Source organism: Mytilus edulis, chromosome 8 (genome assembly GCF_963676685.1).
Source record: "Mytilus edulis chromosome 8, xbMytEdul2.2, whole genome shotgun sequence".
Lineage (NCBI taxonomy): Eukaryota > Metazoa > Mollusca > Bivalvia > Mytilida > Mytilidae > Mytilus > Mytilus edulis.
The window spans coordinates 43,511,890-43,525,331 of NC_092351.1; the positions used below are offsets into that span (position 1 = coordinate 43,511,890).

General features: G+C 32.2%; 2 protein-coding genes across 2 annotated transcripts in view; one reads left to right on the top strand and one right to left on the bottom strand.

The window, feature by feature from the left end:
- The window catches only part of LOC139484106 (uncharacterized), a 121,759-nt gene extending 109,690 nt beyond the window's left edge, over positions 1 to 12,069 (top strand). Inside the window, exons 13-14 of the mRNA XM_071267834.1 lie at positions 5,391 to 5,649; positions 11,804 to 12,069. Coding sequence (XP_071123935.1) covers positions 5,391 to 5,649; positions 11,804 to 12,069 — 525 coding nt within the window. The remainder of the gene's footprint in view (positions 1 to 5,390; positions 5,650 to 11,803) is intronic.
- On the bottom strand, positions 2,220 to 5,138 carry LOC139486646 (uncharacterized). Its single transcript, XM_071271570.1, has 3 exons — positions 5,008 to 5,138; positions 3,379 to 3,626; positions 2,220 to 3,260 (listed from the first exon to the last, which is right to left on the bottom strand). The coding sequence occupies exons 1-3, from the start codon at positions 5,103 to 5,105 to the stop codon at positions 2,323 to 2,325; spliced, it is 1,284 nt and encodes a 427-aa protein (XP_071127671.1). The 5' UTR covers positions 5,106 to 5,138; the 3' UTR covers positions 2,220 to 2,322.
- Positions 12,070 to 13,442: the final 1,373 nt, after the last annotated feature.

Sequence of the window (13,442 nt, forward strand, 5' to 3'; positions counted from 1 at the left end):
AAATTACAGACTTCATATATTAAAGAAGTATGTGATATCAATATTTTAAAAATAAATATAATTTAAAAATTTATATTATTAATCACAAATCCCTATCTTTAACACAATAAAAGTACATGTAATTCAAATGTAATTCAAAAGTAATTGAGCATTACATGCTTTTTTCAATGTAATTAATTGAATTACCATTACATGTAATTAAACAAATGCTCAATTACACATTACATTCAATTACATGGAAAATTGTAATGCATTACACTTAATTACCATTACATTTTCAATTACCCCATCCCTGCAATTGACATAACCACAAAACTTAACCAATCACTCATGCATAAAGGGGAAGGTTGTGCAGTTTGGTTTAACTGTTTTTAATAAGTTCAATCAGGCAACAGTCAGTGCCTCTCCAAAATCAGGAGCATATATTACAGTTGTGGTATAGTTACAAATGGGACAACTACATGTATCCAAATGATGTGGATATATCGATTATACTCTAGGTCACCGTCAACAATGAGAAAAACACATAGCTTAGTCAGTTATAAACAGTCACTTCATCAACTAGAATCTCTAAAGAGCCGAAGTTTCTCACCTAAAATGTAAGTCTACATATATGTGCATCTTCAACAATTGACCCTTTCCAAAATTGAAGACTATATGTAGAATTCATGACAAAAATCTCTATTTCTTTTTTATCTTATACAATGTACATGTATAGATACTTTATTTCTGTTTACACTCTCTGTCTTGCTGATCAGTTTTCCATTTATAGTCGAAATCCCTCTTTTATAGTTTTCTAAAGAATAAGACTATGATATAAAAAATTGAAAAATTAACCAAGAAAAAGTTAGTATGAGTCCTATAGCTGCCAGACAAACAATGTGCATCTTACAACCACTGCTTACACCAAATACAGTTGACCTACTGCTTATATAATAGTATCCAAGAAGAGTGCACAAATCATGCTCACATATGTCACTTTACTGAGTTGTGTAACTTGTGTTACTCATCTTCAAAACCTGCAGATTATAGTGCAAAACAAAATACTCTTTTAAATTTTAATCAATAATATTAATAAAAATTGTAAACATACATCAGCATACATTTTGTAACAATATGTAATAAATATATAAATAAATTATTTAACATGCAACCGTAAATTTTAAAATTAAACTTAACAACTTACAACATATAAAGTTGCATAGACTTCAAAACTCTTTAGAGTATACTGACTACCATGACTAGATAATTGTTTTCTTTATCACAGATTCACAATACAACTTGATTTTAAATTCTACAAACTTCAATTTGTAATTTTGCATAATTTAACCAGATGCTCCACAGGGCGCAGCTTTATACGACCACAGAGGTCAAACCCTGAACAGTTGGGGCAAGTATGGACACAACATTTAAGCTTGATACAGTTCTCAATTTGGATTGTGATTAAATAGTTGACACAACATAGGTTTCTGACACAGAATGAATATATGGTCTAAGAACTCAAACTTAAAAACTAAATAAATTACCTATTATTGTCCAATATCCAAAGTCTAAATACAAGGTTAGATTCAGCATATCATTGAACCCCAGGAATTCAATTTTTGATGAAATCAAATAATGTTCAATTTTAGACCCTTTAAGCCTCAATATGGACCAATTTGATAACAAGGCCCAAATATTAAAAATCTAAATACATGCACATGGTTAGATTCAGCATATTGAAGAACCCCATATATTCAATTTTTGTTGAAATCAAACAAAGTTTAATTTTGGACCCTGATTTGGACCAACTTGAAAACTGGGCCCATTATAAAAAAATTAAGTGCATGTTTAGATTCAGCATATCAAAGAACTGAAAAAATTCAATTTTTGTTAAAATCTTAATCATTGTTAATGTAGACCAATTTGAAAACAGGACCAAAAATTAAGAATCTAAATACATGGTTAGATTTGGCAATGGTCCGCATATCAAAGAACCCCAATAATTCATTTTTTAATGAAATCAAACAAAGTTTAATCTTGGACCGTTTTGGCTCCTAATTCCTAAACTGTTGGGACCAAAACTCTCAAAATCAATCCCAACCTTCCTTTGTGGTCATAAACCTTGCGTTAAAATTTCATAGATTTCTGTTTACTTATACTAAAGTTATTGTACAAAAACCAAGAAAAATGCTTATTTGGGACCTTTTTTTGGCTCCTTTAATATTCCTAAATTTTCGGTCGTATAAAAATAAAGATGTGTGTTCAGGTGTAAAAAGGTCTACATCTCTTTTGCAAACAAAACTGAAGGACAAGAGTGCACATGCTTTTAAATATGTAGAACTATACCTCTTTATAGAAGAATTTTTTCAGAATTGCTGGTTTAAAGTACCTGGTGTAAAATTCATGTAGCTTGCTGAGCATTTGAGCTATAAATGCATTATCTTTCATGATACGAAAACATTTATTGTCACAAAGAGTATATACAATAAAATCACAATAAAGGCGATTTGAACAGTATAGCTGACCCTGAACCTGATAATAGTAATTGTGATTATGATTGAGATGCAAAATGTCATCAGTTACAGTAAAATAAGGCACTGTACTTGCAGATACGGTCTTGTCTCTTGCAGAAAACGGACACTTTACTTCAACTATAAGCTTATCTGATACTACACCATCAGGTGAGGATCCAAGAAATGGCAAATGCTTCGAAACAATAATACCACAATCTGTAACACTACATTCAGTCTCTCTTTCATATTCTTTAATAGCAATTTCTTCATATCTCTTTCCGTATTCTGTTGCTTTAGACTTGAATACTTTTGGATCAATAATTTCCAAAGCTACTTTTTCTGGGTCTGACCTTTCAGTAAGTTTACAAATTCTCCCAGAATTAGAGGATTGCAGTCTCTTTTGCCTCTCTAAATGCCAATGTTTATTGGCCTGTTGTCCTCGAGTCTGTTGTTTATTTCTCGAAATTTGTTCATCAGTCATAGTTATCAGCCCAATTTGATTTAAATAGATATCTTTAGGACATTTCTGTAGATAATCATGATCATGCGCTAACGCTCTTATGTTGCAATGTTCAAAAAGTTGATTTATTGGCATGCAAGAAAAAGAAATTGCGGCAAAATTAATGCATGAATTTCTAAAAAATGCTTCATAGGAAGAACTGTTTATAAATTTTGATTTACGAGGTTCATAAGAAATATTGGTGCTTTCATCAGCTCCTGGAATATTTATATCTCTTTTGCTGGAGAGCAAGTGTATTTTTTCACCTTGATTGTAACTTTTCTGTACATGTATTTTCGACTAATACAGAACCTTTACTAGAAAATACATGTGCGCCATATATAACAGCAGCAACATGTTTACAGTGAGTATTTGGGCCCATACCTGCCCCACATTCACATTGTGCTTCTAAACACAAGTATTTTTCTTTATAGAGGTTAATAGGTGTTTGGTCAAGCTTCTTTTCAAACAATCCCAAGTACAATATAAGATCATCGATCTCCACTTTTGCAAATTTTCTGTCACTATTTAAATCTTTGTAAACCATAGCATCTGGCAATTTCATTACATATTCTGGCGGAACAGGGTTGTCACATTTTCCAAAATTAAAGTTTCTTTCATAGGCTTCCAATCTACAAAACATAATCAATAAATCAAGCTTTTGAAAGAAATTATTTTACCTGGTGTTTACTTGAAAATAAGTAATCCATTTTGTAATCTGTTGGTAGAAAATTATTCAGGCCCTACATCATGTACATGAAAAGTTGAGATCTCAAAAACTGTTTTAATCTTTATTTTTTTTACATGTTTCAACTCAGTTAATCAAATGTTTTGTTTCAGTTGCTTTCATTCAAAACTTTTAAGCTCAAGACAATTAAGAGTTGTTTGGAGTAACAGGGACACGCACCTGTTTATGATATTATTATAAGATTGTATGTTGCCCTCTTGGCTCTAGATTTTTTTTAAATTTCTGTTGTTGGAATGCTGTCAATTGAGTCAATTAACATATATATTATTTGGTTGGTGAATTAATGATGTATTTAAAAAATACAATCACCATGAACAACTAATGAAGGCATGATCATGATGATAAAGTACAATGTTGGATAACATTTAACAATGATTTTAGTCACATGACATCACTTCATTTTCAAATGCAGTGCATGTACATTTAGCTATAGGTCATAAAGGATACTTTTATGTGAAACATACATGTACATGTAACCTTTAATCATTTGCAATGTTATTATTTAAATAGTCCAGACTAGACTTATTAATTGGTCTAAGATATCCCATATTACTTTCAAGAACATAAATTTGGTAATATGACATCACGTAACTCTGGTACTGTTAGGTGATACATGCATTCGAAAAGGATTATACTGTAGGAATGCAAAGAAATTGTAACATGTACATGTAGTTCTCTGCTTTACCCCTCCCCCTTAACCTAATTAAGCCTCTGCCATGTATTTGCAATTATAATGCAACAACGTTTGTAACGATCATTTTGATTGGATAACGTCACTTTCTTACATGGCATCAATTGACAATTGATGCTATGGGATGTACGCGCAAGCGCAGACGACATATGACAGATTTTAAATACATGTTTTAACGTTGTTTTCTGTCAGTTTCATTAGAATGGAGATAACAATATTGTATTTTAAGCTCCGACGGCATCAATTGGGGATTTGACGGTCGCAAATACCCGTTTACTGTCTCCGCTAACGCGTCACCAGTAAACTTAATTTGCGACCATCAAATCCTCAATTGATGCCGTCGGAGCTTGAAATACAATACAGTTATCTCCTAATTGCATTTGGCAGACTCTATTTGATTGGGATTTAATGCGTTAGATTTTCTAAAAGGAAAAGATGACAAAGATCGGTCTCTGGTTTATATAAAATGATACTGGTTTCGTCAAATGTTCATGATTCAGCCCGATTTGTACAGTCGCCGACGTTTATTTTTTGGGTAAATATATGTTTATTTGAGTACTATCATATTTCTTACCGTTCAATTAATTCTTTCTTCCTCCCTGACACTTTAGCATGTCTCTTCTTTAATTCATTCCGCAAATCAACGAGAGAAAGAGAACAGTATTTTTCCATCGTCCGCCAAGGCGGAAGTGTAAACAAACAACCAATGTGATCGCAACGCCACCTATGCCGTAAAGGGAAATAAATCACTCCGGTTTCTCATTGTTCAGGGTTTGACCTCTGCTGTGTATCCAGCTGCGCTCAGCAAAGCAATTATTAAATTTAAACTCTGGTCTATTATTATTTTAAAATGTATTGTTGAATGGGCTGTTTAATCTAAATCTTTGCATAAAATTGATAGGTTGGTATTATAGGTATACAACTGGTTATTTTTTCACCATCTGCTATTTATTTAAGAAAAAGATTGACGTTGAGAAATGTTTACCATTTGCAACAACACCAGTCGTAGAGGAAGTTGGACAAGCCGCAGAGAAAAGAGACACTGTTGACTTGCCCACTGAGTTTGTTATGGAAGTAAGTGGAATGAAACCAACCACATCTGAAGATACCTTAAGACACTATTTTGAAAGCCGCAAAGTTGCAAATGCTGACGTTGTAAAGATGAAATATATTAAAGAAAAAAAAATGTACATGGTCTGGTTTGAAGATGAAAGTGGTATGTATGAATAGTGTTGTGGACTCTTAATTGTGTCTCTATTTCAATTAAGAGAGGGATATTTGCTGAATTCTTCTATTTCTATTTATATTGGCTATTTTGGAAACTATGTTGTCTATTCTCATAAACCTATGCATTGCCAACCAGAAAAGAAACTTTTTATTTTTGTCATTTTAGTAATTGATGTTGAAAGGTGATATATGAAAGCTAGTTTCTGTCAAATGTTTTATAATATTTTTACTTTGGGTGATTTATATAGAGCAATTTATATTTTAAGATAAATGTATTTTCTTAAAGACATTATGTTTATCTTTAAGATATAAAGCAGAAGCAGTGTTTTGCATTTGTGCCGATTTGTTCTTTCATTTGTTCTTTCATTTGCGCCAATTTTTTTTCATTTGCACCGATTTTTTTACAGGTAAATTACAGGTGAAAAGTTATAAGAAGATGTGGTATGAGTGCCAATGAGACAACTCTCTATCCCAGTCATGTTATTTTTCATTTATCATTTATCAACCAGTTGTACAAATGTTATGAATTGTCAATCCTAACGTGTATATAACAGTAACTGTTGTCCTCTGCTCACCACAGGAAGGTGGAAGTAGGGTTTCGAGCAGGATAAATCAATATAAAAGCTATATATTTACATACTTTAAAATCAAGAAGTAAAAACCTATTAAATATAAAAGCACTCTGTTAATGCTAAATAAAGGCAACAGTAGTATACCGCTGTTCAAAACTCATAAATCCATGGACAAAAAACAAAATCGGGGTAACAAACTAAAACTGAGGGAAACGCATTAAATATAAGAGAACAACGACACAACATTAAAATGTAATACACACACACACACACAGAAACGGACTAAGCATTAGACAAAATCCTATGAGAATAACAAATATAACATCAAAACCAAATACATGAAAATAGGGATAGATAAGTACCGTGACACGTCTTATAGTAATGACGAAGAATTATGAATCTATTTACAGCATTAAAATCCATAAAAACGGAATACATTCAAATCATAAATCTGTTCTTGTCGAGTGTTTATAGGGAACACATCTAATATATTCTTTGCTTTTGATTTCGTCTCTTCTATATTTGGCATAATTGTCGATAACGAGGTCCATCCTTTCTTTGTCTCAGGCTTACGTACTGATGCGGACATTTCTAGACATACGTAACAGCCTGGATTTTCTTGATAACATCTATAAAAACATATAAGTTGGGGTGCAGCTGCACAGAAATGAGTGGATAGCGTTACATTGTGCATATATATTTATCATACATTTAGTAGTAAATACAGTAGTTTTGAATATTTGACAAATAGCCTGATGTTTTATCCATATCGCGCCACTTTGATGCGCACTTTTGTCATACCCTTTATCCCATTCCTACCCTTTATCGCACCCTTTATCACACCCCTTCTCATTTTTTTTTCCCATTTTTTCATAAACTCCGTTTTGATTTATGCAAGCTTCTTTAGATTTTTTTTCCTCAAAAGGGGTCCTAAATTAACAGTCATTTAGGCGTGACGCAATCTATTGAATGACGTCATTGTTTTGAATGTGACGTCACAAACGTCGAGTTTTCATATTTCTGACACACGAAATGCACCTATAAAAAAGAAACCAATGAAATACCATACAAAACACACAAAAAAATACAATAAACAAAATTTTTAAAAACAACGGCAATCAAATTGTAAGGTAACCCAGGTGCTTCGTATGAGTAATTGAGCAGTTCTTTTCAGTCGGAAAGCTGACCCCGGTTTGACCCCATTTCTTAAAGCAACAATGGACGTCATGTGATTACCATATATGGGCATTTTTTTACCAAAAAAAGTGAAGCTCGTTTTTTGGAATTTGTAGTTTTTTGCATGAATTAAAACTAATTTCCTTTTACGTGAACATTCTTGAGTATATAAGAAATATATTACTCAACTCAATTATGGATTAAACTCATTTTTTTTCTCTCAAAATGAGTCTTTAAAGTCAAGGTGTTGACGAAAAAAATTGGTCACAGAAAATTAAAATCGTAATTTTCTTTCTTAACTTCTCGGGAAGCTATGCTGAATATAAATTATGTTATGTAACATAACTTGGACTATGATATGTCAAATTTGTGCCAGTTGATATGCTAAGATACGCAAATGTGCCACTTGGATGTGTCGATATTTCTGACGAAGCGGGGCCGATGGTAATTCACGAGTTACGTCCCTTTGTTTGACACTATCATGAACAAACTATTGTTATATCAAGAACCATATGCTGTTATTTACATGTGGATATTATTAAAATTATCTTATTAAATATATTTTGATACTGTAAACATGTGCCAAAAAAATATAGAAACACATTGTATCACTTTTCAGAACTCAGTCCCAGTGAAATAGGCCCTATGTGTCCCTATGTGCCATAATAGGGTTAATAATTTAATATTAATTTAATATTCCAAGAGTTAATTTAATATTCATGTTTTGGTTGGTATTTTTACTGCTGCAACACAGTTATTTTAACACAGAAATAAATGTCTACTCAATTTATACAAGGGGTAGTCTAAGTATTCAAGAAAAATGGATCAAGACAGTATTAAAATGATAAAAAAACAGGAATTCCTTTTCATTACAAGGTGGTCCTACCTTTTTCATTTAAACTTAAAAGAGATCATAATGAAAGTATTCTGAATGTACAATCTTCGTTATTTTAAATTTATAAAAGCAAAATTAGTTTGCAATCCTTGTATGAACAAACTAAATATAACAATACATGTTGTCTCATTGATTTCATGCAAGTTATAGTTCTAATGAATGGACTCAAATTATAAAAATGACACACTAAACCAATAAATAAATGGTGCTAATCATGAACTTGAAAATAATAAATAAGAACAAAATAGACTCAGTAATATTTTCCTTTTCTATTTGAAAAAAATAATAATAACATTAAAAAAACTATGCATTTTTACATTTATACAAAAGTATTTCAGAGCAGTTCCTGGGGGCTAAGTCAACAATTATGTTTTAGATCACAAGTCAAAATTAAGTCACACTTCATGTCAGTATGATAATGCTTTGAATAAGATTGATACTCTGAAAGAGATTGTTTGAAGGCAGCAACCATTTGTTTTCAGGGAGGGGGGAACTAGATCTATGGATTTTTTTCCAGACAAGTTGAAAACAATTCCTCTCTTTCAATTTTAGCATTTCATTTAATGGCATCTGAGGGTAAAACAAACATTTTTTTTTCTCAGGGTCAAAAACAACTAATTTTTTTATTGGAAACAAACTTTTTTTCAAAACAATCAATAGCCACCACCCCCTACCCCCACCAGAAAATCAAATGGTTGTTGGCTGGCTAAGTTCAAATTTAGTACAATACTTTCTCATTTACTTTTGCAGGATTCCTTTATCACAAAAGAAAATATATTATTATAAACAACGAATGTGTTTTATGTCAGTCATCTAAAGCAGTTAAGGTTGTGCAAAGACAGTATAAGATTTCCTTACCTTGTTTTAGTTAAGTCATACATTTCACTGACTTAAAGAGGATAATTAATCCAGTCAAATATTCACAGCTGATCTCGCCATTAATTTTTCAAACAAACATACTAAATGTGTGTACATTGACTGTGTTCAGATGCCAGGTGACATCGATGTGTAAGACTGAAAAACTACAATGTCAAAAAATGTCTTTCTTTTGGAATTTAGTTCAAACGGGGTTTCCCAAGGGGCAAGCGAACGTTATACTTGATGCTTTTTTTAAATTTTGAGATACGTATTATTTATTGTTTGTATAGTACATATAGTCTTTGTTAATCTGTGAAATATAGAAGAAAATAATTTTAAACGACGATCAACGGCATTACGGGATCGTTAAAAGACGGCCAATTTGACATGTTTGAGATTTTGTTTCCTTTTGATAATAAACTCCATGCTTAATAAATCGAAATAAATCTATTTCAGACCCTAATGGCAAGTAAGAAACTAAAAAAAAGATAAACATCCAAATTGGCGCCAAAATTGTTGTCTTAGGAAAGTAGCAACAACGGTCGTTTCTAAGGGCTTGCTTTCCGACTGTTTTAAAGCTTTTAAAAAAAGAAAAAAGAAGGTAACCCAGGTGCTAAGGATCAGAAAGCAGTTCATATGTACTCTCCTGTTGAAATATATGATTAAGCTTATAAAATATGGCAAAATCTGTATCAAATGCCGTATCACCCTCGACCAATATCATTCCTCGGAATAAAGGCCCTCTGGCTGATATTGGTATTTCAGGATGATACGGCATATGATACGGATTTTGCCATGTATTATTCTCTATGTACTTAGTCTTTAGGCTAAAAATGTAAGACATTTGTCATCAGAAGGAGCGTCAGACATATTGTCAAACGTGATGATTTCATTTTGGGGAAGGAATGGTAACCCTAAAAAATGGGATAGCCATTTACCAATGTTGCTTAATTTTTCTTTATACTCTGTGCTCAGCCCATGTAAAAGTATTAACTTACCTGTAACTTACCTGTCAATCCAATTAGGAGAAAACAAAATCGGCGCAAATGAAAAAATTATATCGGCGCAAATGAAAGAGTGAAAAAAATTCAAAATCGGCGCAAATGTCATACGCTCAGCAGAAGATATCAAACACACAATAAAAATTCCTAATTAAAAAAAATAATGGCAAAATAAGAAAAATGAAAAAAAAAGACAAACAACAGGTTACAAACACTGTAAAGAACAACTAAAAAAACACAAACCCAAACAATCAGCAGGGATGATCTTTTGTTTGATGTGTTATTGAGTTGCTGTCCTATTTACTTTTCACAAAATCACTTTTTTTTTAATTTTAAACTTATACCTAAAATTTTCTTTGAAGCATAATGTATTTGTCATCATCCTCAAATACTAGGAAATCTGCTTAGGGGCCGATTCAGCCATTTAAAAAAGGAGGTGGGGTTACAAACCCAGGACAAAGGGGGATTCCAACCACATGTCGCCATTCAAATGCATTGATCGTCAAAAAAAGGTGGGGTTCCAACCTCTGAACCCCCCCTGGATCCAACACTGTTGGTGTTCATTTTTGTCTCTCTTGACAGAGTCAAAAAGCAAGATAATTGGTGAGCATTTGGCTTATCTCATTTCCATGGAGATTATTTGGCCAGTCATGGTCTATTGACTTTGAAATTTTTGCCTAGTTTTCATGTATTAGGTCTGTTTATGGGGAAACACTAATGGTAAGTAAATGATAATTGGTATGCAGTTGTATAAGCATTGGTATATTTCATTTCAATGAAGATTATCTGGTTCAAACACCTCTGTCATTGTCTATTGACATTGAAATTTTTACTTCGTTTTCATGTATTTGTTTGTGATTAGGTCAGTTTTAGGGGAGTCACTAGTGGTAGCCAATGATATTTGGTATGCAGTTGTATTAGCATTGACACATCTCATTACTATGGAGATTATTTGACCACACTCCCTCATTTATGGTTCATTGAATTTGAAATTTTGCTTAGTTTTACATGTATTAGTTTGTGTTAAGGTTTGTTTAAAGGGAACTACTTATGATAAGTCAGTGGTATTTGGTATGCATGCAGTTGTATTAGCATTGGCATATCTCATTTCCATGGAGATTTTTCAGCCATGTACTTTCAGTTATGGTTCAATAATTTAATTTTAGATGTAACGCGTCTTTTGATTGGCTGACGTTATTTTGTTATCAGCCCATATACATAATTTCGTCATGTGACCATGACGTCATCAACGTTTTTTCATGGTTTTCTACGGTTTGAAATTGAATTTAGAATTAAATTATAAGAAACGACTGTAATATTTGTTCTGTCTATTCGAAATAACATAAAAAATGTGGTACACACTGTTAAATAACCCGCTACGCGTGTTATTCAGTGTGCACCATATTTTTTTATGTTATTTCTTCATAGACAGAAAAAATATGACAGTCATTCCTTAATTGACTTTGTTTAAATTTACATGTTGAAGTGTTGCTATTTTAATTTTAACATTTGCATTATCTAAATGACAAAAAAGCGAGACATATCCTTGTGATAACAGATTATGTTTACCAAATTACTGCTTTGGAACATATTTTTTTTTATTTCATGATAAACAATACCATTTCTCCTTGTACATTTTAGCAATTGAAGCAGTAATGAGTAAAAACCTTCGAGTTGATGGGAAGACACTAAAAGCAAAACGGTATGTCCCACCAACTCCACAAAAAACGGTTCCAAAACATGATGATAAAGTGTTCAAAACAAATATCCGTCCTACAACCACTGAAGATAGACTGAAGAATTTTCTGGAAGTTAAATCAAATTGTATTCTAAAAGAGTCTATATTTGGTGAGGCAGAAGGCACAGCATTAGTTACATTTGATCAACCACCAGGTAAAATTGAATAAAAGCAATATTGTTTTATGGTGCTTAAAAAGTCCGATAATTTTACTTTCATAAATAGAAATCGTATATATATATTCAACTGTAATAGGTTTTCTGTTTGATTTGATATTAAAATGATCAAAATAGTGTTTATAAAGTACCTTGATTATAAACAAATGAGCAGTATAAACAAACATTTTAAAGTGGGTTTTTTAAACGACCAAAGACAAAGATAGAAGTACTAAACACATTGCAAATGTATTATAAAACCAGTTATTTTCATGATACCTGTTATGTTCTTGTATATTTTAATAGAATAAATTATGATGGTATGATATTAAACCCTTACGGGATGGATTTAACTAAAGAGGAAGGGCCAATTTCCCGATCATTTTTTTCACAGGGGGGCCAATTTCAAGAGTGCTGAAAGAATTAAACTTACTTTAAAAACAAAAAGTAAAAATGCTTTTTGATCATATGATATGTGTGAAAGATAGTTAATTCAACCGTCAAAAGGATCAAAAGTCAAATATGCGGAATTTAGGTTGTTTTCAGGTTGGAAAACAGGAAATCCCCCAAAAGGACATTTTAAACCCCAAAAAAGTTATGTTTTTTATACGACTGCAAAAATTGAAAATGTTTTGGTCGTATATTGGTATCACGTTGGCGTTGTCATCGTCGTCGTCGTCGTCGTCCGAAGACTTTTAGTTTTCGCACTCTAACTTTAGTATAAGTGAATAGAAATCTATGAAATTTAAACACAAGGTTTATGACCACAAAAGGACGGTTGGGATTGATTTTGGGAGTTTTGGTTCGAACAGTTTAGGAATAAGGGGCCAAAATAAGCATTATTCTTGGTTTTCGCACAATAACTTTAGTAGAGGTATATAGAAATCAATGAAATTTAAACACAAGGTTTATGACCACAAAAGAAAGGTTGGGATTGATTTTGGGAGTTAAGGTCACAACAGTTTAGGAATAAGGGGCCAAAAAGGGGCCCAAATAAGCATTTTTCTTGGTTTTCGCATCATAACTTTAGTATAAGTAAATAGAAATCTATGAAATTTAAACACAAGGTTTATGCCCATAAAAGGAAGGTTGGGATTGATTTTGGGAGTTTTGGTCCCAACAGTTTAGGAATAAGGGGCCCAAAGGGTCCAAAATTAAACTTTGTTAAATTTCATCTAAAATTGAATAATTGAGGTTCTTTGATATGCCGAATCTAACTGTGTATGTAGATTCTTAATTTTTGGTCCCGTTTTCAAATTGGTCCACATTAAGGTCCAAAGGGTCCAGCAAAATTAAACTTAGTTTGATTTTAACAAAAATTGAATCCTTGGGGTTTTTGATATGCTGAATCTAAAAATGTACTTAGATTTTTGATTATTGGCCCAGT